Source organism: Leuciscus leuciscus, assembly GCF_965113295.1.
Source record: "Leuciscus leuciscus genome assembly, chromosome: 3".
Classification (NCBI taxonomy): domain Eukaryota; kingdom Metazoa; phylum Chordata; class Actinopteri; order Cypriniformes; family Leuciscidae; genus Leuciscus; species Leuciscus leuciscus.
The window spans coordinates 10,344,706-10,370,624 of NC_138727.1; the positions used below are offsets into that span (position 1 = coordinate 10,344,706).

General features: G+C 36.5%; 1 protein-coding gene and 1 long non-coding RNA gene across 4 annotated transcripts in view; one reads left to right on the forward strand and one right to left on the reverse strand.

Annotated features, from left to right (window-relative positions):
* sdk1b (sidekick cell adhesion molecule 1b) overlaps positions 1 to 25,919 on the reverse strand; it is a 370,259-nt gene that overhangs the window by 47,483 nt on the left and 296,857 nt on the right. For all 3 annotated transcript variants that reach the window (XM_082163612.1, XM_082163613.1, XM_082163611.1), the window contains 9 exons: positions 23,356 to 23,492; positions 21,112 to 21,259; positions 16,357 to 16,497; positions 14,514 to 14,695; positions 12,192 to 12,307; positions 11,729 to 11,924; positions 7,353 to 7,451; positions 5,112 to 5,303; positions 4,368 to 4,489 (listed from right to left, as the gene is read on the reverse strand). In XM_082163612.1, coding sequence (XP_082019738.1) covers positions 4,368 to 4,489; positions 5,112 to 5,303; positions 7,353 to 7,451; positions 11,729 to 11,924; positions 12,192 to 12,307; positions 14,514 to 14,695; positions 16,357 to 16,497; positions 21,112 to 21,259; positions 23,356 to 23,492 — 1,333 coding nt within the window. The remainder of the gene's footprint in view (positions 1 to 4,367; positions 4,490 to 5,111; positions 5,304 to 7,352; positions 7,452 to 11,728; positions 11,925 to 12,191; positions 12,308 to 14,513; positions 14,696 to 16,356; positions 16,498 to 21,111; positions 21,260 to 23,355; positions 23,493 to 25,919) is intronic.
* Positions 1 to 25,919, forward strand: part of LOC309494376 — a 63,731-nt gene that overhangs the window by 7,864 nt on the left and 29,948 nt on the right. The gene's annotated exons all lie outside the window — the stretch shown is intronic.

Here is a 25,919-nt window from a genome sequence, read left to right on the forward strand (position 1 = left end):
GAGCAAAGAAAGTTGCATCAATCACACTGGAAATGGAAGATAGTTCTGTAATTTTACTGTTGTTCTGTAAAATGAAAGTATTATTATGAATATAATTATTATATTATTGTGTTATATTTTACAGTACAACAGTATTATAGAAATCAATTTCTTTATTGGTTTGTTTTATAATAATAATAATAATACTTTTTATTTTATAGTGAATAGTATTGCTATAGTAATACATTTCTTAATTGGTTTATTTAATTTGCATTACAATAGTCAATACAATTTAATAAAAATATTTTAATAATAATAATAAATCAAAATTTATATTTAAAAATTTTAGTCATTATAATTAGAATTATATATTCGTTTTATATTTTAATTTATAGTAGTATTACTATAGTAATCTATTTCTTTATTGTTTTTTTTTATTTTAATAATAATAATAATAACTATTATTATTATTATAATATACTTTTTTATTTTATAGTACAGTAGTATTACTATAGTAATACATTTCTTTATTGGTTTATTTAATTTGTATTAAAATATTTAGTAACATTTAATAAAAAAATATTTTAATAATACATAAAAACATTTTCCCATTTTAGTCAATCATACAAGATGTTACAATTCATTCATACAATATACAATACAATATACAATCATACAATAACATTGGGATTTTATTGCAGTTCTGTAAATAAATGTATTATTTATTATTATTATTATTAAATACTCGATTTTTCATTTTACAGTACAATAGTAGTGCTATAGCAATACATTGTGTTGCAAGCATGTGGGAGCCCAGAGATATCTTCCCATTTTAAATCCAGTTCTATGTAAAAATGCCCTAACTATTGGAAGTCAACTGACACCAACATGACAGCCAACAAATGAGCCACAAATAAGATGTTAAAATTAGAGTTGAGATTGCTTCTAGTCCATATTAGGTTTCACATGATGTATACAGCAAATATGGGCAAATCTAGGTACCCCATACCGTATATATTACACATCCTGCATTCCTCATTCCTCCAGTGTCATTTCAAATATACTGAGAGTCAGATTCAGCAGTCAAAGCTGATGATAGGAAAACTTTAGACTGACAGTGAAAAGCAACAGCAAACCGAACCAAGCTGCCCACAGCACAAGCTCCATATCAGGGCTGTTGCCTTTGTTTCCCATTTTTTACACTAATCAAAAGCATGTTGCCATAGGGTATCCACAATGGCATTCGAGAGCCGTAAAGTGTTTGTTTTTTTAACCACACTGATCTTAATAAGTCATTAATGAGGTAATGAGCTAATTAAAAAGCAGATCCACAACATGAAAAAAAGCTACAAAGAGACACAGGGTAATGCAACGTGTCATTATTTTGCAAACAAAAACTGCTTATCATTTCAAACAACCACGTGACTCACATTTCCTCTAGGACCTCCCTGAGAGCTGCTTCCATTTATTCACAGAGCAACCTGTGATTAATATCATGCGGTTAGCTCTTTCCTATCATTATCATGTATAAACTGTCAAAATACTTAAAAGGGGCCATATTTTACACTTCTAAAGCATTTCAATTTCCCCCTTAAGTTCACTTATCCTGTTAGTCAAGGGCTCTTTCACAGAAAACAGTTCTCTCGCTGAGCCTCTGATTGTTTTTGGCTACTGCACCTTTCAAATTTCCATATGTAAATGAGCTCTGGTATGATTGGCCAATCTAACAGTTCACACTATCATTCATCAGGATGGACTAGGGAGTTTAAAGGGACAGTTTACCCAAAAATGTAATCATTTACTCACCGTTGCATACACAAAATCCGTAAATTTGAATCCATACATTTTCTGTCTATATAATGACAGTCGATGGAGACCAATACAACGCTGGACCCACACTGAAAAAAATTATTCGTTGAAATTAATAAAAAAATGTATCGTAAGTGGTTGCATTCAATTGATTTTATCTACATTTAATGCATTAAGTTGAATTTAATCAATTCTAGTACAACTTAATGCATTTGTTTAAATGTAGGCTAGATAAAATCAATTGAATGCAACCACTTACGATACAACATTTTTTTTTCAGAGCATTTTACTTTCATAATATGGGCAAAAATGATCAATTCTGTTGTTGTTTTTTTTTGGCAGAAAGTCAGTCCTATAGGTATGGGGCAACCTCAGTAATGATGACAGATTTCCTTTATCACTTTATGAATGAACAGGTGTTGGTATATAAATAAGGGTGGTCATATGTTAATGAGCTCCAGTTGGTGACATTGTTTTTGCAGCTTAATATTCACTAATGATGGGAGAACTGTGGAGAGAGGAATAAAAAATGCAGTTTTCCAAGATATCCCCCTTTAAATATTATAAACCATATTTTGAAACAACTAGCACTTGGTCTCCATGAAAACACCATATCCACACAGCGTGTTTTGTGCAGCCCTGCTCGAGCAGAGGAAAGGTGAAAGAATTACAAAGGGAATCGAAATCAGCAACCGGCCTGGTCCCGGATACAGCTGTGAAGAAGTCAGCTGTAAAAAACACACCAACACAAGCTGATTTCTAACCCATAGACTTAAGACCCCATTAGTGCCACCTCAGTACCTCTAATCTTCTCCTCTCTCTTCTCTCATCCCTCCTTCTGACTCCCTCCCTCCTGCTCTCCCTCGATTAAACAGTATTAAAGACAGGAACGGAGAAAACGGAGGGGGGAAAAGGGAGGGATCTCATTAGGAGGAGTTTTTCTCTTCACGCTGCACAGCACTGGACGCCATCCAAGAGGGGCTTAACACATATGCTCACACACACAAACACACACACACCACACCTAAAGGGCTGGGAGACACGGTGCATGACATCTCCTTAGCCTTCTCGTACTATGTCACATACAGAGTGCGCGCATGTGTGCTTGTGTGTGTGTGTGTGTGTGCGTTTTCTCCGGGGGAAGATGTTTTAGTGCAAGAGCAAGCCTGTTTCTCCCTGGAGATAAAGTACCTGTCAGACAACAGCATCTTCACTGGAGCACAGCCTGCCAGACAAGGGCATAACACACACCCACAAATACACACAAACTTATAAACACGTTTATATTTATGAGCACATACAGTGAAGAGTCATATTCCACAGAGCAGTCTTGACAGAAGGAAAATTGCAGTTAGTGGAAAAGTTAACCATTCGGCAGAAGGAATATTTCCATTCGTCGCAAAGTTACTTATTTGGCAGGGAAAACAGCAATTTGTGGCATAGGTAACATTATTTCAGAGAGAAAAAACCCCATTTAATCATTTTGCAGAGGCAAAATGACCATTTGTGGCAAAGGTAACCATTCGAAAGCCATACAATTTGAAATTCGTGGCAAAATGAACCATATTACAGAGACAAAAGCACCACTTGTAGCAGAGAGAATGTATATAACATTTACTTTTTTTGTCTATATTTGCAAAAAAAAGTTAACCATTTTGGAAAGAAAACAAATGTCACTTACAAATGACAAATGTCACTTACAGTTAACCATTTTGGAGAGAGAAAATTGTTATAAGTGATAGTTAACCAATTTCCAAAGAGAAAACTACTAGACAAGTGTCACAGTGCCATTTGATACCATTTGATCCATTGGGCAGACAAAATATTGACATTCATGGGAAAATGTATCATTTTCGAGAGAGAAAGTGTCATTTACAGCAAAGTTAACTATTTTGAAGAGAGAAAATTGCTTTAAAGTCCCTGTAAAGTCCAAATTAAGTATGTGTTCTGAGTTTGTCACACCACAGAAAAATGTGTTATTAGCCACCCAGCCAAATTTGAATGATAAAAAAAGTAATGCAATTACCATGGTATACCATTGGTGGGAAAGCTACAATGCATGAAAAATATAACCATTTTTTATTTATTTTTTTTTACAGAGAAAAGTGCCATTTGTGGCAAAGTTAACCATTCAGCAGGCAGAATATTGACATTTGTGGCCAAGCAAACCATTTTGTCGAGAAAATATTGGTATTTTTGAAAAAGTTCATTTTGGAGAGAAACAAACTATCCCACTCATGAAAAAAATTAAAATTAAATAAAATTAAAATTAAAATTGTGGCACAGTTAACCATTCATTCAGCTGACAGAATACTGACATCTGTGGCAAAGTTAACAACTTTGTACAGAGCAAATCGCTACTGATGGAAAAGTGAACTATTCTGTAAACATTGTTAGCCGTTTCGTGGGAAAGTTAGCCACTTTGATAATAGACAGTTTGCTAAATTTGACACACACACACACACACACACACACACACACACACACACACACACACACACACACACACACACACACACACACACACACACACACACACACACACACACACACACACACACACACACACGCCTACACACCTGTCCTTCTACGATCCATTTGGAGATGGCAGTTTTGCCGTCACTGCCGGGGCGGAACTTTATGGTGGCGGAGCGAGGACTGATGTTAGCGATGATCAGATTGGAGGGAGCACCAGGTAGCTCTGTTTCCCAACACAACAAAACATATTTATGTCACTCACAAGCTGCTCTAATTGAAACATTTCAACATTTTCTGTTCTGTTCACTGCCTGTTTTCTCCATCCTGTGTCTTCATTATCCTTCAAAGAAAACTCCTGTAAATGGGCCCATAACTCACTTCAGAGTCGATTAGCTTTTGTGTACAGCAGTGCGCATTGTGTTTGGGTATATGATTAATTGGTAATTAAATGGATTGATAATGATATTTGGCTGGTTCACGGTGGCTCATTCAACAGTAGATAAAGCTCGTTCTTTCCTGACTCCACAGCATATCAGTGGGAGATAATGAGTGTAGCTTGGCTTTTGGTCATCATCATTTATTTCATGTTCTCTCCAACACGCGCGCACACACACAGCGACCCCAAGAGCTTCGTACTGACTCTATGTGATGTATTACAGTCTTACTGACTGTGTCTCGGATTGCTGGTCTATGTGAAATATGCGCCCCACTGCGGCATCCTGTTTCATGTGCTGAATTTCCTTTAGATTTTGAACATGGTGACTATCACGGATCCCCAAGGGAGAATTTGATGCATTAAAGTGATGCTAGCATTGAAGTGTGTGTTTGTTTGAGAGTGTGGAGACCTGGCGGCAGTCCTGTTGAGATGGTCGATGAGGTGGCAGTGCCGGTGCCGGCCTGTGTTACGGCAGCCACCTGCAGAGTGTACGTGGTGAGTGAAGTGAGCCCGGTCACTTTATACGCCAGCGTGGAGTTGGACAGAGTCTGAGATACGCGGGTTTCGTTCTGACCGTCCTCCTCCCAACACAAGACGTAACCTATGGAGAGGAGGAGAAAGAGAAATGTAGGCTTAGTGAACCACCTCACTGTTTGATGTCTACATAGGCAGTAACCTTCTCTTATAATTGGCTGATTTGAACTTTCTTTACGGTCCCTTGCATGGATCATGCTTCACACTGAAGATAAAGAGAATCAATTAACTCACAGCTACAGGGGCTAGTGGCATAAACTTAGCCATTGAGTTAAGACTGTCTTAAGAACTAGCAGTTAGTTCTAACTTTTCACATTCAAATTAGACCAATTTACCTTTTTATGCAACTGATTTTAAGAAAAAGTAATGACAAGTCTTGAAGAAAAATTTGAAATTACTAACTTTTAAGACTAGTGTAAGAAGGTTATGCAACCAAAACCAGAGCATTGTTGTGGAGTAATTAACTAAAAGTAGAGTGGTAACGCAACTAACTACACTTACTAATATGGGTGGTGGTGGCGCAATGGATAAGACACATGCCTTTGGTGTGAGAGACCCGGGTTCGAATCCACTGTGAGACACCAATGTGTCCCTGAGCAAGACACTTAACCCCTAGTTGCTCCAGAGGCGTGCGACCTCTGACATATATAGCAATTGTAAGTCGCTTTGGATAAAAGCGTCAGCTAAATGAATAAATGTAAATGTAAAATGTAATATGTAACATGACAGTAAATCAGGTATTTTCAAAACTTTTTTTCCAACAAATTTCACACTTTTTAATTTTTAATTTGTGCAATAATAATGTGTGGAGAAGCGAATTGTCATTTTTGTAATATGCATCACATCTCATGTTATGTACTGTATTTAAAAGGATAGTTCACCCAAAAATAAAAATTATTTCATTAATTACTCCCCCTCATGTCGTTCCAAACCCATAAGACTTAAATGAGTAAATTATGACAGAATTTTCATTTTTGGGTGAACTATCCCTTTAATTACCCTGGTAATCCAGAGTTCTCGCGAGAGCACAAGTTGAATTTGCTCAGCGAGATACTCTGGTGTCGAGTAATGATACTCATTAAATATGCCCCTCGATCTGAGCTGCACCAATCACATCGGGTTATCTGATATAGGTGGGCCAGAGGCGAGCTAAACAGATGACGACAGCGCTGTGATGTCGAAGTCATTAGTAAACATTGCAAGATGGCTATGGGTGAATACCAGTTGTTTGAAATGGCTTTGGCCGCTACAATGAACGAGTTAGACTTGGCTTTTTATTTACAACAGGAACAGAAGACACCGCTCAAATCGTCCCTTTGCAAGAAGGACGTTTTTGCTGTTTTGCCGACCAGATACGGTAAGAGTCTAATCTACCAGTTAGCTCTGCTGGTAGCTAAGCGTATGGGGCTTATTGTTGTGATTGGTCGTAGTGTTATCCAATTGCGTTCAGTGAGATTTTCAAATGCATGCTTGGTGCCGCCCCTCAAGCTGGCCGATTTTCATTAGTCGACGCCAGACCATTAATCTTTTAGATTTAGGTCTGGATTTCCAGGCTACCCTTTAATAGCATTCTGTAATGCAAATGACAGTAGTGGAAATTAGATTTGACGCCATTTTAAATTACAGTTTGACTGGCAGTGACAGAATAAAAACATACTGTTCATGTGACATTTACCTTGATTTTTTCACATTTCATCTCAACCATTTTCACAACAATTAATGTTTATTTAGATTATCAAATATTCAAATGTTAAATGTTTAAAATTAAAAAAATTATAAAAATTGACTTAATTTAAATTTTGAAATATACCTTTTTTTAATTAAATATTTAAAACATTTTTTTATGATGTTTTTTCATATTTTAATATTGAAATTCTAGGTTTGGGACAGGGGTAAAATAATAAAATCAATCCATAAAAGGCATCTGGAAACTAAACAAAATAAATAAAAGTTTCCAAGTTTTAAATGTGATCTTAATAAAACAACAACAACAATAAAGTTTTAATAAAAGTCAATCCCTAGGACACCTTCACATGCAGCGTTGGAAAGATTAGTGAGAGTTCCTGTGAATTGGTGGGTGAGCTGTAGCTGTGATTGGATGATTGAGCCTGTTCACCTGTGATAATGCCATTCTTGTCTTCCGGTTCCTGCCAGCTGATCCTCAGAGATGTGTCCAAGATCTCAGTGAAGCTCACTTGAGTCACGAGGCCCGGTTCTACAACACACAAACATAAAGGTACTCAGCAATGTTACTGCATGTTAACTAACACTCTTTCTCTGGTAGATGTAAATATTATATTATATTATACTTGTAACATGTATATTCTGTTCTGTTTTGGTTTAATTTTCACTATGTTTCCTGTATTTTTCCTGAGTTCCCAGTTTCCCTGGTTGTTAATTAGTTCCTGCACCGGTTCTGTTTTATGTTGATTACTCAACTTATGTATGTAGTTCTTTCAGTTCATTGTTCGGTCTCGTCAGTGTTTAAAGCAGCACTCAGTAGTTTCGGGATTTCTTCGCTGTATTCTCGCTTTTTGCTCGCAGGTTTCTCTCTAGAGCTCCCCCCACAGCTTCGGAATAGATATTTGACAACACTGTTGTAAAAACTCGTTGTTGATTCTCAGACACCAGAGGCTATAGATCAACGACATCAAAGCAGATGGGACATTCTTTAAAACGTCTTCTTCATTCGGGTTCGAACAGCGTGAGGGAGCGCAACAATGACAGCATTTTAGCAGATTTCTTTTGGCCGTAAAGCAATTGTTTACATCGCGAGACCTGATATCACGCGAGACTTCCTGACGCGGCGGCCGGTGGCCCGCCGGCTCAAAGTTGCAAGTGCGGATTTTCCGCTCACGGGCACCAGGGGGGTGCGAAACAACCACCATTCAACCCGAAATAAGTAATATAACCATTCCAATGACTCCGAAGCTGTTCAGTTATGGTAAAAAAGTTACTTAGAGCACCTTTAAGTGTTGTAGCTTTGTTTTTTTTTCTCCTGTGTGTTCTTCTGAGTTATTAAAGATTGTTCCCTCACATCTCCTGTGTCGTGCGTGTTATAAAGCCACACAGTAACATGACATTTTATGTCATGTCATATTTACACCTAAACAGATGAATTGTACTTTTTTAATCTAACGTTTTACCTTTAAACCAGCAAAATGATTTTTAGCTCTGAAGTCAGCATGCGTTACACCCCTAAAAAGATCTAAAACATTTTTTATGGATGTATGCATTTAAATTCTGTTCATGCTAGAGCTAGTGCTTTTTTCTGAGCGCGTAAGCATACAAAAAGTGTGTTTTTATTAGAAGTAGAAGTTCAAATACAGAGGTCAAATACAGAGATGGACATAAAACAACTGAAATCTTTAAACAACATAGTCTCATGATTTCATTGTCTGCGGGGGATATGCAACTATGAATACACAGCAGGTTTGTTGATGCTCTGACCTCAAACATGTGTGTGTGTGTGTGTGTGTGTGTGTGTGTGTGTGTGTGTGTGTGTGTGTGTGTGTGACTGTGTGAGTGGAATAAAGCTTCTTATTTATTGGGCACTACTTTATGGACACTTTAAAACCTGCTCATGTTAAAGGATTACCCTGCAACCTCATTCCGCAAGACCATAATACTCCCAACAAGAGCTTGTTGCTGTGGAATCGTTGCATCACAAATGCAAACAGGCGAAAGCAAATTATGTGTTTGTTGGCAATTACCCACACAAGTTAGCAGTCATTTAGTGGTTAATCAATCATGCATACACACCCCCGCAAGACAATCCATCTGACAGGCGAACATGACAGTTGCCTGAAAAGCGCAGTGGTTAATGTGTGCGGATAAAGCTTCAATCTCATTAGATCTAACACGCGTGTGCAAAACCCTCATGACCCGCACTGTCAAGCGGACCTTATCAGAGGAAGTCGTCACGCTAGACTGACAGGTTAATCAATCACGTGCTTATGAGAACGTAATACTCCATTCAACTCACTGCACTGCAGATCAATTACTTTTCAATTCAATTTTTTTTGTCAAAGTGTCGCTCATTCAGAACAAGAGGTCAAGGTTTAGCAGGTTAGCATAGTCCCTGCTAATAGACGCTATAAATACACCATATGGATTCAAAAAGCATTTTCTCTATAAATAGATGTTTAAAAATCGGAGCTGATTCTGAGCAGTGTTGTCATTGTTAACTTAAACTAAAACCATAAATTTTTTTGTTTATTTAAATAAAGCTGAAAAAGAATAAAATAAAATAGAAATATTAGATGCAAAAAATTTAACAAATATTAGTTAGCATTTGTCAACTAACTGAAATAATTAAGTTGAAGTAATTAAATTATTTAAAAAACAAAATAATCCTAATAAAAATGACAAAAGCTAATAAAATGACAAAAAAATTTATTAAAATGAAAAAATACTATAATCTTGCATAAATAATACAAAAATAACACAAATTCTGAGTAAACATACACATCTCATTTATTGTATTATATCGTAGCTGATCTTTTACCAGTGGCCAATTGTTTTTGAAGGCGTGAAATAGGCACACTTGATGCTTACTCATTTAGCTAATGCTAACGGATAGCTTCCGGCAGGTGTTTCAGACCTCCTTGGTTTTAACAACTTTTATTCATTGGTTTCAATTCCATTCTTAGGAAAATTAATCCCGAAAGTTTCAAAACAACCAGGAAACCTCAATCAAAAATATCCAGTTAAAGATCCAGACAAAAACGAAGTGAATTACCCACATAATGCTTGCACGAGCACGCTGCTAAGTCTTTCTACATTTACATTTATGCATTTGGCAGATGCTTTTATCCAAAGCGACTTACATTGCATTTCAAGGTTCACACATTGACATTCTTAACAATTCTTGCTTTCCCTGGGAATCGAACCCATGACCTTGGTGTTGCAAGCACCAACGCTCTACTCTTTGAGCTACAGAAAAGCAGTAGCTCTTCTTGTACAAATAAGCAGAGAGATGAGAGAGCGAGACCGTGTGCACAATTGTTTGTGTGTCTAACCTGTTTGTGTGATTGAGCTATTCATGGGAAACAAGCTCCTGTGGCTTAACAGAAGACCACATGCTGTTATCATCTGATGAAAATTACATTGTCTGTTAACAGCTGCACATGCATTCACACACATTTCCAAGTGTATACATGCATGGTGGGACAATCAATAGCGACATGTGCATTGACTGAGAGGAGTGATCCTGCTTCAATAATTGCAGGTTAGTCAAAGCTGATTCTATGTTCCTGTGGCATGACGTGAAAACAGCGTTTGGGTGGCCAATATATATTCAGCGAAAAGACTGATCAATGGCGATGTATAAAGCACAATTACGTGGCAAATTGCGGCATGCATAGTGAAAGGGCCAAATTTCTCCTCCGTATCGATTTTGGTGACTGAAATGTCAAACAAACAGGCTTGTTTCTCAAGCATCTCTTTCTCAAAGCCTCCTGGACAGTTTTCAAGTAAAGAGCATACTGTTAGTCGATTGTCTCCAATTAAATACAGACAGTCTGTCTGTAAGAGTGTGTGGGTATCTGCAAGAGTGTGAAATATGATTTTACATGTCAGGAGTGCAAGCAAAACATTTTATCCCGGAGGACACATTTATTGCTTAGAGGTTGCTCTTCATTGCTCAGGAGACGTAATAGAGCTCTCAGTTCTTTTTATTTATTTTTTATTGAAGTATCAACTTTGTTTTCTGCTAAAATAGAGAGCAGAAGCAAATGACACTATTTCTGACCAACAGTAACTGTATATAACATTAATGTGGATGGAATAATTCAGATAATTTAGTCTTGAAAGAATCTGAAGAGAAATAAGAGCATTCATAAGAGCACAGTTTTTTTAAATGTTGAGATCTTTTCTGAAGCTTTTCTTTTCTGTCTAGAGGAGACATATGAGTGATTACTATATTTTTCTAAGGAGAAATATCATACTTAACAGGAGAATTCAATTCATATGGGAACATCCATAGTATGGGAAAAACTTCCATGGTATGGGGAAAAAATACTATGGAAGTCAATGGGGCCCATCAACTCTTTGGTTGCCGGCATTCTTCAAAATATCTTCTTTTGTGTTCAGCAGAAGAAAGAAATTCGTACAGTTTGGAACAACTTGAAGGACAGAATTCCCATTTTGTAACTATCCCTTTAACAAAAACCTCAATTTGACCTCATTGCTGATTTGGAAAAACAATTGAGATATTAATCAAGATCCTGTTTGTAAAAAAAAAATTATTATGGGACCCAACCAATCAAAAGGCAATGAAATACTGGTTACACTTCACAATAGTCAAATTTTTTTACATTAGTTAAATAATAAGTTATTAAATAAGTTAACATTAGTTATTGTGTTATAAATAATAATAACACAATAATTTTAGATCAGATTCCAATCGGATACACAAATAATCGGATTTGGACTGACAGTGTTGAACGTAGCCAAAACGTCTTTTTTTGTAGTGTTTGTGTGTGTACTCACTGTCAGCATGTGTCTGGATGAGCTGTGTTGTGCTAGCTGGCCCATCGCCAGGCGTGGTAAAGCACAGCACCGCCGTCTCATACCACGTGAACTTTCTTAAATTGCTAACGTAACCATAGTGACGTGACCCGTGGAACTCGGGGGCAATGGTCACCATGGTAATGCATTCCGGACAGTGTTCGGGCCACACCAGCAGCTGTGAGAGAGATGCGAAATAACAACAAGACATAAACAAAACGTGATTAACATACATTGTTAGGTTTTAATTACTCTTGTTTTATTTATTTGAATTTAAAGCTGCTGTTTTTGCAGGCATTTAGCCAATCAATTATGAATACACTCCCCCAGAAGACAATGAAAATGCCAGGCAAATTTAATTGAATATTTTACCTCTAATGGAACATGTGAGCCAGTGTCTCTCTTTCTCTCATACACTGACATCTTTCTCCCTCTACACTATTACCTTGTATCCCTGGTTGATGCCGTTGATGAACTGCTGGGGTGGTGGTGTCCAGGTGAATTTGATGGTGGTGGAGTTGAGCGCAACGGCATCCACGTCTTGTGGGGGCGCTGTGGGGACTGCACAGTCAGAGACAATTTGTTAATGAAATATTTAGAAAATGTACAAACATAGGCTGTGTCCGAAATCGCCCTCTATATCCGTAAATAGGGCACTATTTGAGAGGACAGGAATTTGTAGTAGTGTCCGAAACCATAGTGGATGTTACCGAGTACACTCATTCAATCCTACAATGCACAGCAATAACGAGTGTACAACCGATGTACGTTCAACGGCTAGAGAATACCCATAATGCACTGTGAGAGTCATATGCCGAATGAATTCCCGCGTCTGACCAGAAGATGGCGCCCGCAGCTGAATCATCCATTTATCTATTTTCCAAATCGCTGGTCCAATGAGGGTACAGCGTAATATCATACAAGTATAAATTCCTTTTTAATTGATTATTAAATTGTTTATTTAAGGTTTATACATTCTGGCAGCCATTCTGGTGCACTCAGTATCTGAATTCACTCACTCGTTCAAGTGAACTATATTAATGGAGTAATGTAGGGAATAGTGAATTAGGTTATAGGGGGCGATTTCGGATACAACCTTGATTTTTTGTGGTATTGGATTTATCCTATAAGTTCAAAATGCTCTGAATTGTTAATGTCTGCACCAGAATGTTTATTTATTAATAAAAAAATATATATATATATAAACATTATGAAAAAAACTTAAAACAAAAATTTTTTAAATGAACAAACTGAAATAAATAAGTTGAAGTAAAAAAAAAAAATCAAGCTAAACAGAAATAATTATAATTATAAAAATTTATATAAATGATAAAAGCAAATAACAAACATCAAACTAAAAATAAAAGCTTATTCAAAATATTGCAAAAACTGCAGTGAACCAAAGACAGTTTTAAAAACGCGGTACGAAATTGCTGGTGTTTCTGACGTCACAAACTACCTTGTAACCAATCAGGTCAACGTGTGATTGTCAACGAGTGAATCTCTGAGCTGGTGTGAGTGAGTGGAGGCGGGGCTAATTTGAATATTAACAGAACTGCGTATTCAAAATGAAGCAAGGGTGTTATATCAAGCTATTTTAAAGCATTAAGACAAGGAAAAATAATTTATTAAATATGTCATTTTGGTGATCAAAGATGAGTTTTAAGGGATAAAATTGACTACAGGGGGACTTTAAGACACGTATGTGCAAGTAAACTAATTATTGATGACCACAAAAGAATTTTCAGCACTGTATATATTTTTTAATTTTTTAAATAACCTGTACTAAATTGCTTTTGGACAGACAGATATGATGATGATAGTCAAAAATCTGGGTCTGCGAGACCCTATCTGTCGTGACTACATGGATTCTGAATTTAAACGCCCACCCAAAGCCCCCGTTTCTATACATAGCCTACACTATATTTCAAATGATCATTCATAGCAGCACCAATAATCACATACAAATACACATGAACTACAGTTTGTATTCAAAGCCTGGCTAAATAGGCTAAATTTTGTAGCCTATCGGTGCTATGCAGCAGGCCTGAGCGGAAAGTGGAAAGAACAAGATCATATTTCCATAAAGACTCAATGCCGCTTACACTTAATGTGCTTAAGATGGCCCCTTTAAGGTCAGGCCTGGCAAGTTGAGTACAGATTAGATATTGCTCAATTGGATTGGGCACTCCGATTCGTCCTGCTGCCCTTTTCATTTCTAACACAATCGCACAAGGTTACATTAGAGTGTCCAGTAATCTGAACTGGGACATAAAAACCGCCTCTAACCACACGCACAAAAGCGATTGTTCCAGTCTCTATGAGAAGAAGGCTCTTTTCCTGCGGACACTGGGTCTCTATTAATCTCTGCAGGAGTATCATTACACTGACGTTAAATAATATGAATAATCACGGCCCAAGGATCTCAGAACACCCCCGCACTTCCGCGCACACACAAATTCACGCACATAAAGCAAATTAGATTAATTAATGGGCTACGGTCACTGTTTGCCCAGAGTCTATAAATTTACTCTTCTTAGAAATAATCTTTCAGATGGCCGATCTGTGCAGTAAAGCCGGCAAATGGATTTTACGGTTCCCATGGTTACTCTAGATCCTTAATGAGAAAGAGGGTCTTTTGGACCCAAAAACACAAGTGCACCCTAAAAGATTTGAAATATCAAGGATTTGCTCAGACTGATGAGGCATTGTTTCTGTTTATCTGTATGCGTGTGTGTGCGTGTGCGTGTGGGTGTGATTGTCTAACCTCCTTGCAGTGTGTATTCAGTGACAGACTGGCTGTACACCCCCAAGCCCGCTCCAGTGTAGGCAGCCACTTGGATCTCATACTGCGTCCAGATGATGAGCTCTCCAATCAGACAGTAATTAATCTCTGCACTGGTGATGTTCTTCAGCTGAAACTCACCAGGCAAACCCGCCAATCTATACCTGAGTGGGAGGGGGAGAGAAAGAGAATTATGTTTTTTTTTGGAAGTTGATTGTGAACCTTTAACACAAACACACGCACCCGTAATTTCAACTCGATTTTTGCATTGCATCTGTAGAAAATGTGAGTGGTGCATGAAAGCTTGCCTTAGTAAGCACAGCTTATACTGTACATCTCATAGCATCTCCTATAGAGTGCAACAGTCGGGTTCCGTGAGTAAAATCTCCATTCGTTTTCTCCATAGGGAAATTGATTTTGAATGGTAACTTATAAACCTTAAAGAAAGACTTACTGTGAGCTACAAGTCTGTGAGAACTACTGAAGCCATCAGCCTGCATTATTTCAGCTTATTTTTTTTAATAATCTTGTTTAACAGTGAAATATCATTTCTGATATTCTGAAATATCATCCTGGTGAAAAACTACATTACCCATGATTTTGGCATACCATCTAAAAAAATTTCCCCCCCAAAAAAAGAAAATTCTGTCATCATTTACTCACCCTCATGTCGTTCCAAACCTGTATGCATTTCTTTCTTCTTCTGAACACAAAAGAAGATATTTTTAAGAATTATGATAACAAAAAAGTTTCAGTTCTGATTTCCTTGCATTGTATTTTTTTGTCCATACAATGGAAGTTAAAGGGATAGTTCACTTTGAAATTCATTTTTGGTATGTTTTAGCTTACCTCAAGGGCATCCAAGATGTAGGTGTCTTTTTTTCCGCAGTAGTTTCAATTTTGATATTTTTAGGTCAAACCGTTCTTGTCTGTCAGTCATATAATGCAGGTCTATGGTCACGGTCTCAAAACACAAGCACAGAGTCCAAATTAAAACAATTCCCCGTCGTCCAAATTAAACAATTCCCCATCGTAAGTACACATTGATGGCCTAAGACACGAAACGAGCGGTTTGTGTGAGAAAACGAACAGTATTTATATCGTTTTTACCTCTTATACACAGCCATGTCCGAGTGATCTGATCTGACGTGTATGCAGACTGGTGCATAGATATATACACTAGATGTCGCCTTAAAGACATTCGTTCCAATGAACTGCCGTAGACAAGGCGACGTCTAGTGTGTATATATCTATGCACCAGTCTGCGTACACGTCAGATCAGATCACTCGGACATGTCTGCGTATAAGAGGTAAAAACGATATAAATACTGTTCGTTTTCTCACACAAACCGCTCGTTTCGTGTCTTAGGCCATCAATGTGTACTTACGATGGGGAATTGTTTAATTTGGACGACGGGGAATTGTTTTAATTTGGACTCTGTGCTTGTGTTTTGAGACCGTGACCATCGACCTGCATTATATGACTGACAGACAAGAATGGTTTGACCTAAAAATATCAAAATTGAAACTACTGCGGAAAAAAAGACACCTACATCTTGGATGCCCTTGAGGTAAGCTAAAACATACCAAAAATGAATTTCAAAGTGAACTATCCCTTTAATGGGAACCAAAACCTTCTGGTTACCAACACCAACTGTTTGGTTACCAACAAAGTATCTTCTTTTACGTTCTCCAGAAGAAAGAAAATCATACAAGTTTGGAACGATATGAGGGTGAGTAAATGATGACAGAATTATTTTTGGAGGACTATCCCTTTAAAGTATACTGAAATATAAAAAATTTGAAACCATACATGAAACCATACCTGAGCACATAGCCTCTCAGGACTCCGTTGAGCTGTGGTTCTGGGGGCGGCTGCCACTGGACCATGATGCTCTGGTTGGTACGGCCGCTCGCCACAATGTTTTTTGGAGGCGCACTGGGCGGTTCCTCTCGCAGCATCAGCCTGAGAGATAACATCATTAGATTCGCATTATAAAAGAGAAATATTTAGATCCTTATCTGGGAGTTTTCTCAGAGCCATCAATAGTTACTAAAAGTTTCCTTCAGAGCTTATCCAGTAGTCTTGGAAAGATTGAAATTGATCTTTCTGGTTTATCCAAAAGATCTTAAATAGTGCAGGAGTAACTGAGAACTGACCCTGCTGGGGTAAACAGGGTTCGCTGGAATAACCTGAACTTCCCTCGGTTCTGTACCAAACTTTTGAAGAGTAGTGTACATTTGCTGTTTAATCAAAATGATTGGCTTAAAAACGCACATGCATTCTGCGTTCTGTAAAAAGAAATGTGCTTAAAAAAGCATGAAAAGGTAATGTTTCAATCCCTAATCTAGGTACAAAGAATTAAACAGGTGGAAATGTGAACCTTGAGAAACCATGGCTCTGACAAATCCGTAAATCTTACCATCAACACCTCTTGTTTCCTGTGATGTGAATCATATTTCCTGAACCAAACGGAAGCAAATAAAGCACTAAAATGTAAACACGTGGCAACATGATATTTCAGCTCATATCATATCAAAATGATATGTATCAGCAGTTAGATGCTACAGAAACAGAAAGATCTGTTTTAGCTTGACCCCATTAGTGTAAATCAGTGAACCCTTTAATTTCTCAATTTGATCAATACCGTGGGCTTTAGCTCTCAAAGTCTGTCTGCAGGATTCTAGAGACTGTAGATCCCCAGAGCAGGCGATAAACAATCCTTCGCTCTAATCTGAGGTTTAAAGGTTATTAGCTTGATTAAGTGAGCAAGGCCTAAAGTGCCTCAAGCAAGCAATCTCGTAGGAAAGTTGCTAAGTCTGATTGATGTTTTGTCAAATAAACAATAATCATCCTAAACCAATTTAAAAGGCTTAGAAGCGGTTATTTTAGTCTATCACGTTGTTTCTTTTGCCGTACTGGAGATGTGGGATTGGGCATTGAGGGGATTTCTATTATATTGTTTTAGTCATAATGGCATTAATTGTTGTTTATTAATTACATGCAAAGGATAAGTGCTGAGTTTGCTCTTGTTAAATTCAAATCAAATTATTACTAAATAAAAAAGTTTGCTGGACATTGACTTTGTTTTGCGGTGTGCCAAATGCACTTCTAGATATGAAACACTCCTGAATGGAATAAAAAATACTTTTTTGTACATATTCTGGGTTATTATACTATTCCTTTGATGGTACTTTGCCCAAAAAAAATGAATAATAAGAATAAAAGAAATAGTGATTTAAATTTTTCATATAACTGATGATGATCCTGACATTAATTGGAAACGAGGCCAAAGCAGATAGGTGCTCAAATTTTAATAAGTGCCCTCTCCATCAATATTTGATTTTTTGTGTTTCTGTTCGTCTTCATCTTCTCACTCTCGCTCTCTTCCGTCGTTTCCTCTTGTTTTAACTGAGCATTTAAAGGAAAGATTCAGTTTGAAAGATAGGTGGTTATTTTAATTACATTTAAACACTGATTTGGAATATGTACTGTATGTAAAACATGAAGGAAATTGTAATTGTAAATTGAAAAACTGACTTTTAAAACCAGCTATTTATCTTTAAGTTAAAACTACAATAACAATGAAACTTCTTTGTTTTTATATCAGACATGAGTCAAAATAGTACACTATCAAGATTTTATACAGTTTTATAACTATAGATTTGTGAGGTCAGTTAAATGTTAAAGGGTTAATTCACCCAAAAATGACAATTCTTTCATTAATTACTCTCATGTCGTTCCAAATCCGTGAGACTTTCATTCATCTTCGGAACACAAATGAAAATATTTTTAATGAAATCGAGTAATTTCTGTCCCTTCATTGACAGCTATCACAACTACCACTTTTACACTTCAAAAAGTTCAAAAAGAGATTGTAAAACTAATCCATATGAATTGAGTGGTTTAGTCCAAATTTTCTGAAGAGACAAGATCGCTTTATATGATAAACAGATTCAATTTAGGCTTTTCACATGTAAATGTAAACATTCACATGTAAACATTCATCAACTCACACATCGGTTGTGGTAAACGGAAGCTCAAACATGTTCGCTTGACGTGCGAGAACCAATGAGGTTCAGTCTCGTGTGTTACGCAGCACGTTTGAGCTTCAGCAAGAGGTCGAGCATCAAGCAGGTTCGGTTGAGCTTCTGTTTATGTTCACCGCATGTTTATATGTGAATAAAAGCCTAAATTCAATATGTTCATCATATAAAGTGATCGTGTCTCATCATACAAATTTGGACTAAACTGCTCAATTCATATGGATTAAACTTTTTTGATGAACTTTTTGAAGTGTTAAAGTGGTAGTTGCGTAGCTGCCAATGGAGGGACAGAAATCGCTCAGGTTTCATTAAAAAGATCTTCATTTGTGTTTGGAAGATGAACGAAAGACTTACGGGTTTGGAACAACATGAGGGTGAGTAAATGCTGACAGAATTGTCATTTTTGGGTGAACTATCCCTTTAAGTTGACTGCCAGCTCACATTGGTTAGTGGATACCCTAATTGTTGTCTTTGAGTTTTTAAAGGACAGAGTTGTTGTAATTGTGCCAGTAACTCATGGATTTTGCATGTTGCAAATCTGTTTTCTGTGTTGCTAATAGGCTCAGACATGGTTGACTTACTTACTGGGATATTGCATATTGAGTTGTTGTCAATAGTTACAGATAAATATGAGCACATTGCATCCATTTAAAAGAGCAGGGGGGGGAGAGACTTGAAATATTGAATACAGTCATCAGATCTGACAAGTCTCAAGTACAGTAATTAGGTCTGTCAATTTATAAAAATATATACACAATACAGTCCTCAGTCACATGATCCTTCAGAAATGTTTCTAATATGCTGATTTGCTGCATATTATTATCAATGTTGAAACAAGTTGTGCTGCTTAATATTCTTGATTTTTGATAAATAGAAATTTCAATAGAAAAGCATTAAATTGAAATACATTGAAATACAATGTAAAATTCTGCTGTCACTTTCGGTGAATTTAATGTGTCCTTGTTAAATAAAAGTTTTTGTTTTTTTTAGTTCAAAAGAACAGCTTTTATTTTAAAACTAAATCTTTTGTAACATTATGAATGTCTTTACTGTCACTTCTGATTAATTTAAAGAATCCTTGCTGAATAGAAGTATTTATTTTAGAAAAACTTTTGACTTTTTAACTTTTGAAAAGTATAATATATATATATATATATATATATATAAAACTACATACCGACATATATAACTACATACCGGTATGTAGTTTTATATATATATATATATATATATATATATATATAAACTACATACCGACTTCTAATTAATCGGAATTAAATATTTGATTATGTAAATTGATTAGAAAAATATATATTTTTAAATTATTTAAAAAATAAATTTAAATAGAATACACTTTTGATAATTTCTGTAGGTGAGAACTGCAAAGTGAGCAAACTATAAATGAATACCTGAAAAAAAAAAGCAATATTTTAGTATTAAGTATTTATTCTATATCAGAACTGTTTCAGTAGCATTAAAGACATCACTGAACATTAGTGAATAAAAAACATTCCACTTCAGGACCAATCAAACCTGAGCAGTTGAGCATTTCACATATGAGCGCAGAGGGAGTCTTTGGCTCAACTGTTACCATTGAATAAGCTGGCAATGTTGGTTAAATGGAGACTGGCTTCAAATGAAAGCTAAGAACTAGAAAACAGCATGACAAGCTTTTTCAATGTGTCCTTGATGATTGAGCAGGTCCTTCTTCCTGCCGTTTAGCAAAGAGTGCTTGGCATGTGCATTAGTGCTTGAAAAATAGCCATTTGAACTTTTCAGGACTTTTAAGTTCTTTGAGCGATTTGATTCGATTTGGAATGCAGTCATTGTGATGTGTGCCAATTTATGCATGAATAAAAATTCACAAAACAAAACAGAGAGCATAAAACGCAGTAGTCTCTGTGTGTGCTGAAGTGTCCTTCCCTTCAGCCAAACTTGTATTTGACATTCCTTCACCGTGTGGAATTGGCTTTGAGAAATGCTATTTCTCACACCTTCATAGTGTTCCTGGATAGGGAAGTGTTTTTTTTTTTTTTTTCATGTGTCATAATGGCTCACAATCAGAGCCGGTGATGAAAGCTCTCATGTAATTCAATTACAGTCTGCCTTTCTTTTGACAGGGTTCAAATCTTGTCCTCACATTTAATAACATTCTCTCTGACTGACTGAGGGGATGTGTGTGTGCGTGTGTCGGACACACAAAAATGGCAATAGTTGGTGAAAATTACCAGTTCCAATCTACTTGACAGGCTATGTTAGTTACAACAATCAGGATTGAAAGGATTTTGGGGTTGCCTGTAAATTGGGATGCTACAATCAAGGAATCAGGGTTTAGCTCATTAGCATGGCCCTGTTAGCTCCTGCAGTTCAATGCCATTGCCATGCAAGATTCGTTCCCCTTCCTCAACACCTGATCAAAAACATTGATCTTTTTTTAACTATAATAGAGCTTTACTTTACTTAACCAGCTTTACTTAACCAGTTAGCGATATGCTAAGCATGTAGACTAAGATGTTAGCTTGTGACTGCTTACCTGTTTGTCTCAGCGCTGTACTGCCCACGTCCCACCTGATTGACAGCACAAACTCTGAACTGGTACGTTCTTGCTGGCGTTAGACCAATTACTTGCAAACTGGTTAGTGTAGGGCTAACATCAGCCATGTAGACTTTCCATGGAGAATCTGTCAAGAACAGACAAAATTACGTTTTCCCGGAACATACAATGATGTCACTGAGTGGTGATGGCACAACTATAAAAGCATCATTCATAAGTTTCTATATGCCCTAACTACATGTATAAAGCTACATTGAGCTACATGTATATAGCTATAAATATTATTCAGTTCATCAGTGATATTCTCTCTCACCTTTAATTTCATTCCTTTTTCCATTACATCGATTTCTGATTCTGACTGATCTAATATTACTTGTGTCTCCTGCCATCCTAATTAGTATTAGCAGTTCCATCTCCTCAGGATCTCTTTTGATAAGAAATATCATGGAAAATGAAAAAAAAAAATGTACTGTATGCTTGACTGTCTTTTTTCACATTTTGATGAAATTAACTTAACTTATTAAAATAATTCGTCAGGTATAAACCCTCTCTACACTCTCGCACCAACCAATGAGAGTGATTTTGAACTTAAGAAAGCTGAAAAATATATATAGGTTGAGGCTGAGGGCCAATAGCAAAACACAACCTTTAAATATTTCTGCATAAACCCGCTCTCACTCTGTCTCACTCTGTATCTCTCACACGCACGCCATGCAATGCACTTGTTATTGCCGGATCATTTAAAACAAATGCCGGAATGCAAAATCCAAAATCTGACATTTTCCAGAACAGGATCCTGAGGGGTTGTGGTCTCTTTGCCACCAAGGCTGCATATATTTGATAAAAAAATACAGTAAAAACCATAATATTGTGATATATTATTACAATTTAAAATAACTATTAACATCAAAACAATTTTTCCTTTAATTTATTATAAATACAAACAGTCTATGAATTTAATTCAGTATGAATTGTAGTAGTATAAACACTATATAATTTAATGAAAGCAAATAAGAAAATAAGATGTGTACAAATTTGATCAAATTAAACAAATCCTTATTTTACAAAACATTTAATCAAAATTCACAAACAATAAATTGAAAACAAAAAATGTACCCTATTTGTATAGATTTCAAAAGTGAAACTAGGCAAAAACTAGAAGCAGTTATGCTATTAATAATTTCAAAATAGCCAAATATCAGCCGACTATATGTCCTGGACGATATATCTTTCTGCCACTTCCACAAACTCTACTGAAATCACTTTTAACTGGCTCACTATAATGTAAAACAGTACTTATACATTTAATGAGATTATTTCTCACTTCTAAAGACAAAAAATTAAGTCTCAAAGGGGAGTATTGGTTTTTATCTTACGTATTTTACTTGATTTATTATCAGTTGTTTGAATTATCTCTTTCTTTACAGCGCTGTTGTTTATTCTGGAGGCGTTACAACCCACAACACCCAATATATGAGAGTGTGTGTTTGTGTGTGCGTTTGCAGTACATTAAAAATGATGGGAAGCAGATCAATGAACAATTTAGATGGTGAAACCACTCAAGCAGACCCAAGAGAAAAGAAGACAGAAACTACTGTTTGAGCAACAGCAAAAATAAATCACAAATTCATCAGGAATAGTAAATATTAAGCCACAGGGATGCATACATACACACCCACACATGCACACACACGTGTGTGTGTGTGTGTGTGTGTGTGTGTGTGTGTGTGTGTGTGTGTGTATATATGTGGAGAGAAAGGTCTGGGTGTTTAATAGGCATCCAGGACCTCTGCCCCACCCACATTTTTCATTGTTTTTCCTTTGACGATACACAAATCAATCAATCAATCTCTCTCTCTCTCTCTCTCTCTCTCTCTCTGTTTCCTGTCACTATCTCTTCCAGCATTCATCTTCCACCAATAACGGAGTCTTGGCATAATACCGTGAAAACAAACCTCGTCCCACTACCCTCCATTACAATCAGCTTCCATTTCTCTTCTCTTCTCACTCACTTTAGCCTGTCTGTCTGTTTTTTAGTGCTCAGGGAGAAAGACAGCGAGAGGTAAATGACAAAGAATTACTTCTTTGGAATCCACTGGCTGCAAACCAGCTTAATTGAAAGCTGCAGCTAAGGTGCATTAGGCTTAATAAACCATATGCCAAAGCTCATACAAACAGCACACACACACACACACACACACACACACACACACACAAACTTACTGTTCTCCGAGAGCTCAATGATGTAATGCAGTAGAGGGCTGTTCCCATCAAAGGGCCGAACCCATGACAGAAGAACTGTCCTGCTGTCAGTCTCATTCAGAGACACCTGCAGGTTACGTGGAGAATGGGGAAGTTCTCTAAAAAGACAGAGATAACCAAATAACCAATCAAAATATGCATATATGCATTTTGCACTGCAGTACATTAAAACAAAATTCTAATACAATTCAAATACAAATCATACAAAACTTTGTCTCAGGCCCTGTGAATTGTACAGGTTAAAAGGCTGGTTCAACCAAAAATGAAAATTCTGTCATTAATGTCGTCATGAAATCAAAATTGAACCTATTTACTATGTTAGCGCACATTACTAGTCTTGTGGTGAACAATTAATCCGTGCAAGTTCATTTACAGACAAATGTTTGTCCTGGTAATCTTTAATTAAAATCTGAAAATGCCTCTGCGAATGGCGTTCCTTCTCTGATGACGTCAGTTTCATGGCTCTGGGTAGAATATCCTCAACCACTCCCCCTCCAACCTTTAGTCTACTATGAGCGAGGGATGGAGAGGAGGTGCGCTAAAGTAAAACCCTGCACTCAATTCAATATTCAGTTTCCTAGGAAATATGTAACAACACTGAAGTAAGGTTGGTTGCAACTTCCGGTTCACTGCGACTTTAATTCCTCACCCTCATGCCATTCCAAATCCGTAAGACTTTCGTTCATCTTCCGAACACAAATGAAGTTCTTTTTAATGAAATCTGAGCGGTTTCTGTCCCTCCATTGACAGCCTATGCAACTACCACTTTCGAGACCCAGAAAGGTAGTAAAGACATCATTAAAGTAATCCATGTGACTCCAGTGGTTTAACCTAAATTTTATGAAGCGACACAAGTGCTTTGTTTGTGGGGAAAAAAAACATAATTTATCCTTTTATTTACAAAATATTCATCTCCAAATGCGCGTTCACGCAACGTCTGCTTTAATGGATGACTTTACAACCTTTTTGGGGCTTGAAAGTGGTAGTTACGTAGCTGTCAATGGAGGGACAGAAAACTCTTCGATTTCATCAAATAGATTTTCATTTGTGTTCCGAAGATGAATGAATATTTTACAGGTTTGGAACGACGAGAGAGTGATTTTTGGGTAAACTAACCCTTTAACTGGTAACATGTTAAACTGTAAACATGTAAATATGAACAGTGCCATTCAAAAGTTTAGGGTCAGTAAGATTTTAAAGTCTCTTATGCTCATCAAGGCTGCATTTCTTTGATCAAAAATACAGTCATTCAAAATCAGATTCAAATTAAGATTCCAATTCAAATCAATGCACAATATCCTTTGTCCAATTTCTCCTAATACATTTTAAGGATTATTTCTCAAATTATGATTTAAATTTCACTCTTTCTCAGACGTTTGAATGACTTCAGACTTCTTGAAATATAGATTTTTTTGTCTGTTTTCAAATTAAGTCAAAACAGGTTTGAGGTATCATTCGTGTCTGTTGCATAAACAGTGTAGAAAGAGTTACGTTTATTAGGGTTATGAGTTCAAATCCCTCACTATAACTATGGGCAATAGTAGAGATGCTTGACTTAAATTGAATATATAAGCCTAAAGGCTGTGTATGCTAATACATCAATATGTCACTTTGTAGATATGTGTCTTTGTTGCAGTTTGTACTTTTAAACCGGTGCTCCTGAGGTTCCGTGGAGGACAAATGGTGGGTAGATAGAAGCATTATCACTCAAAAAAACCTTCTGCAAGCAAAAAGTGTTCATCATGGCTGCAAGGGGTTTGTGGGATATCAAAAAGATCCTAGGCAGCTTACAAACAAAAATATATATTTTTTTTTTTGTGAGTTATCAAATCATTTTTTTCTTTTCTTTTCAAAAATAACAAAAACTGTTGGCTTAAAAAATGTGTAAACATTCATTTCATGAATACTATAATATTAAAGGAATAGTGATACAAAATTCAAATGTCTGTTCTCTCCCTTATGTCATTCCAACCCTGTATAATTTTCTATATAGTGTTGGACACAAAAGAAGATACTTGGAATAATGTCAGAGCCGCTGATTTTAGGGATTGTGACATAAAACTTTGAATATGTGCAAAACAGACTACTTTTATTGTGCTTTTATGGGGTCTTTGGAGGTTTTTGGAGCATGTACTGTAAAAGAGTAGCATGGACATTCAACTCAACACCTTTTGTTTTTCTACACAAATTAAGTCATGCGGATTTTGAACAGCATGAGGATGAGTAAATGATGACAGAAGTTTCATTTTAGTGTGAACTAAGTCTTTAACATTACTTTCCACTATGTTGCAAGATCAAAAGTTCCACTGTTCCTTCAACAAAATTACATTTATAAAAACTACATTACAATATCACATAATACAATTATGTCCTTTGCAGATGTTTGTAATATGTGTGTGACAGGCTTTTTTTTTTGCCCATCTGTCACAGCAGCCTAAATATGCAATAACATCTAATACTGTTTAAAACGAGGCACTGCTCAGCCATCGTCTAACATGTGGTAATAAGAGGACCTGTCCACTGCC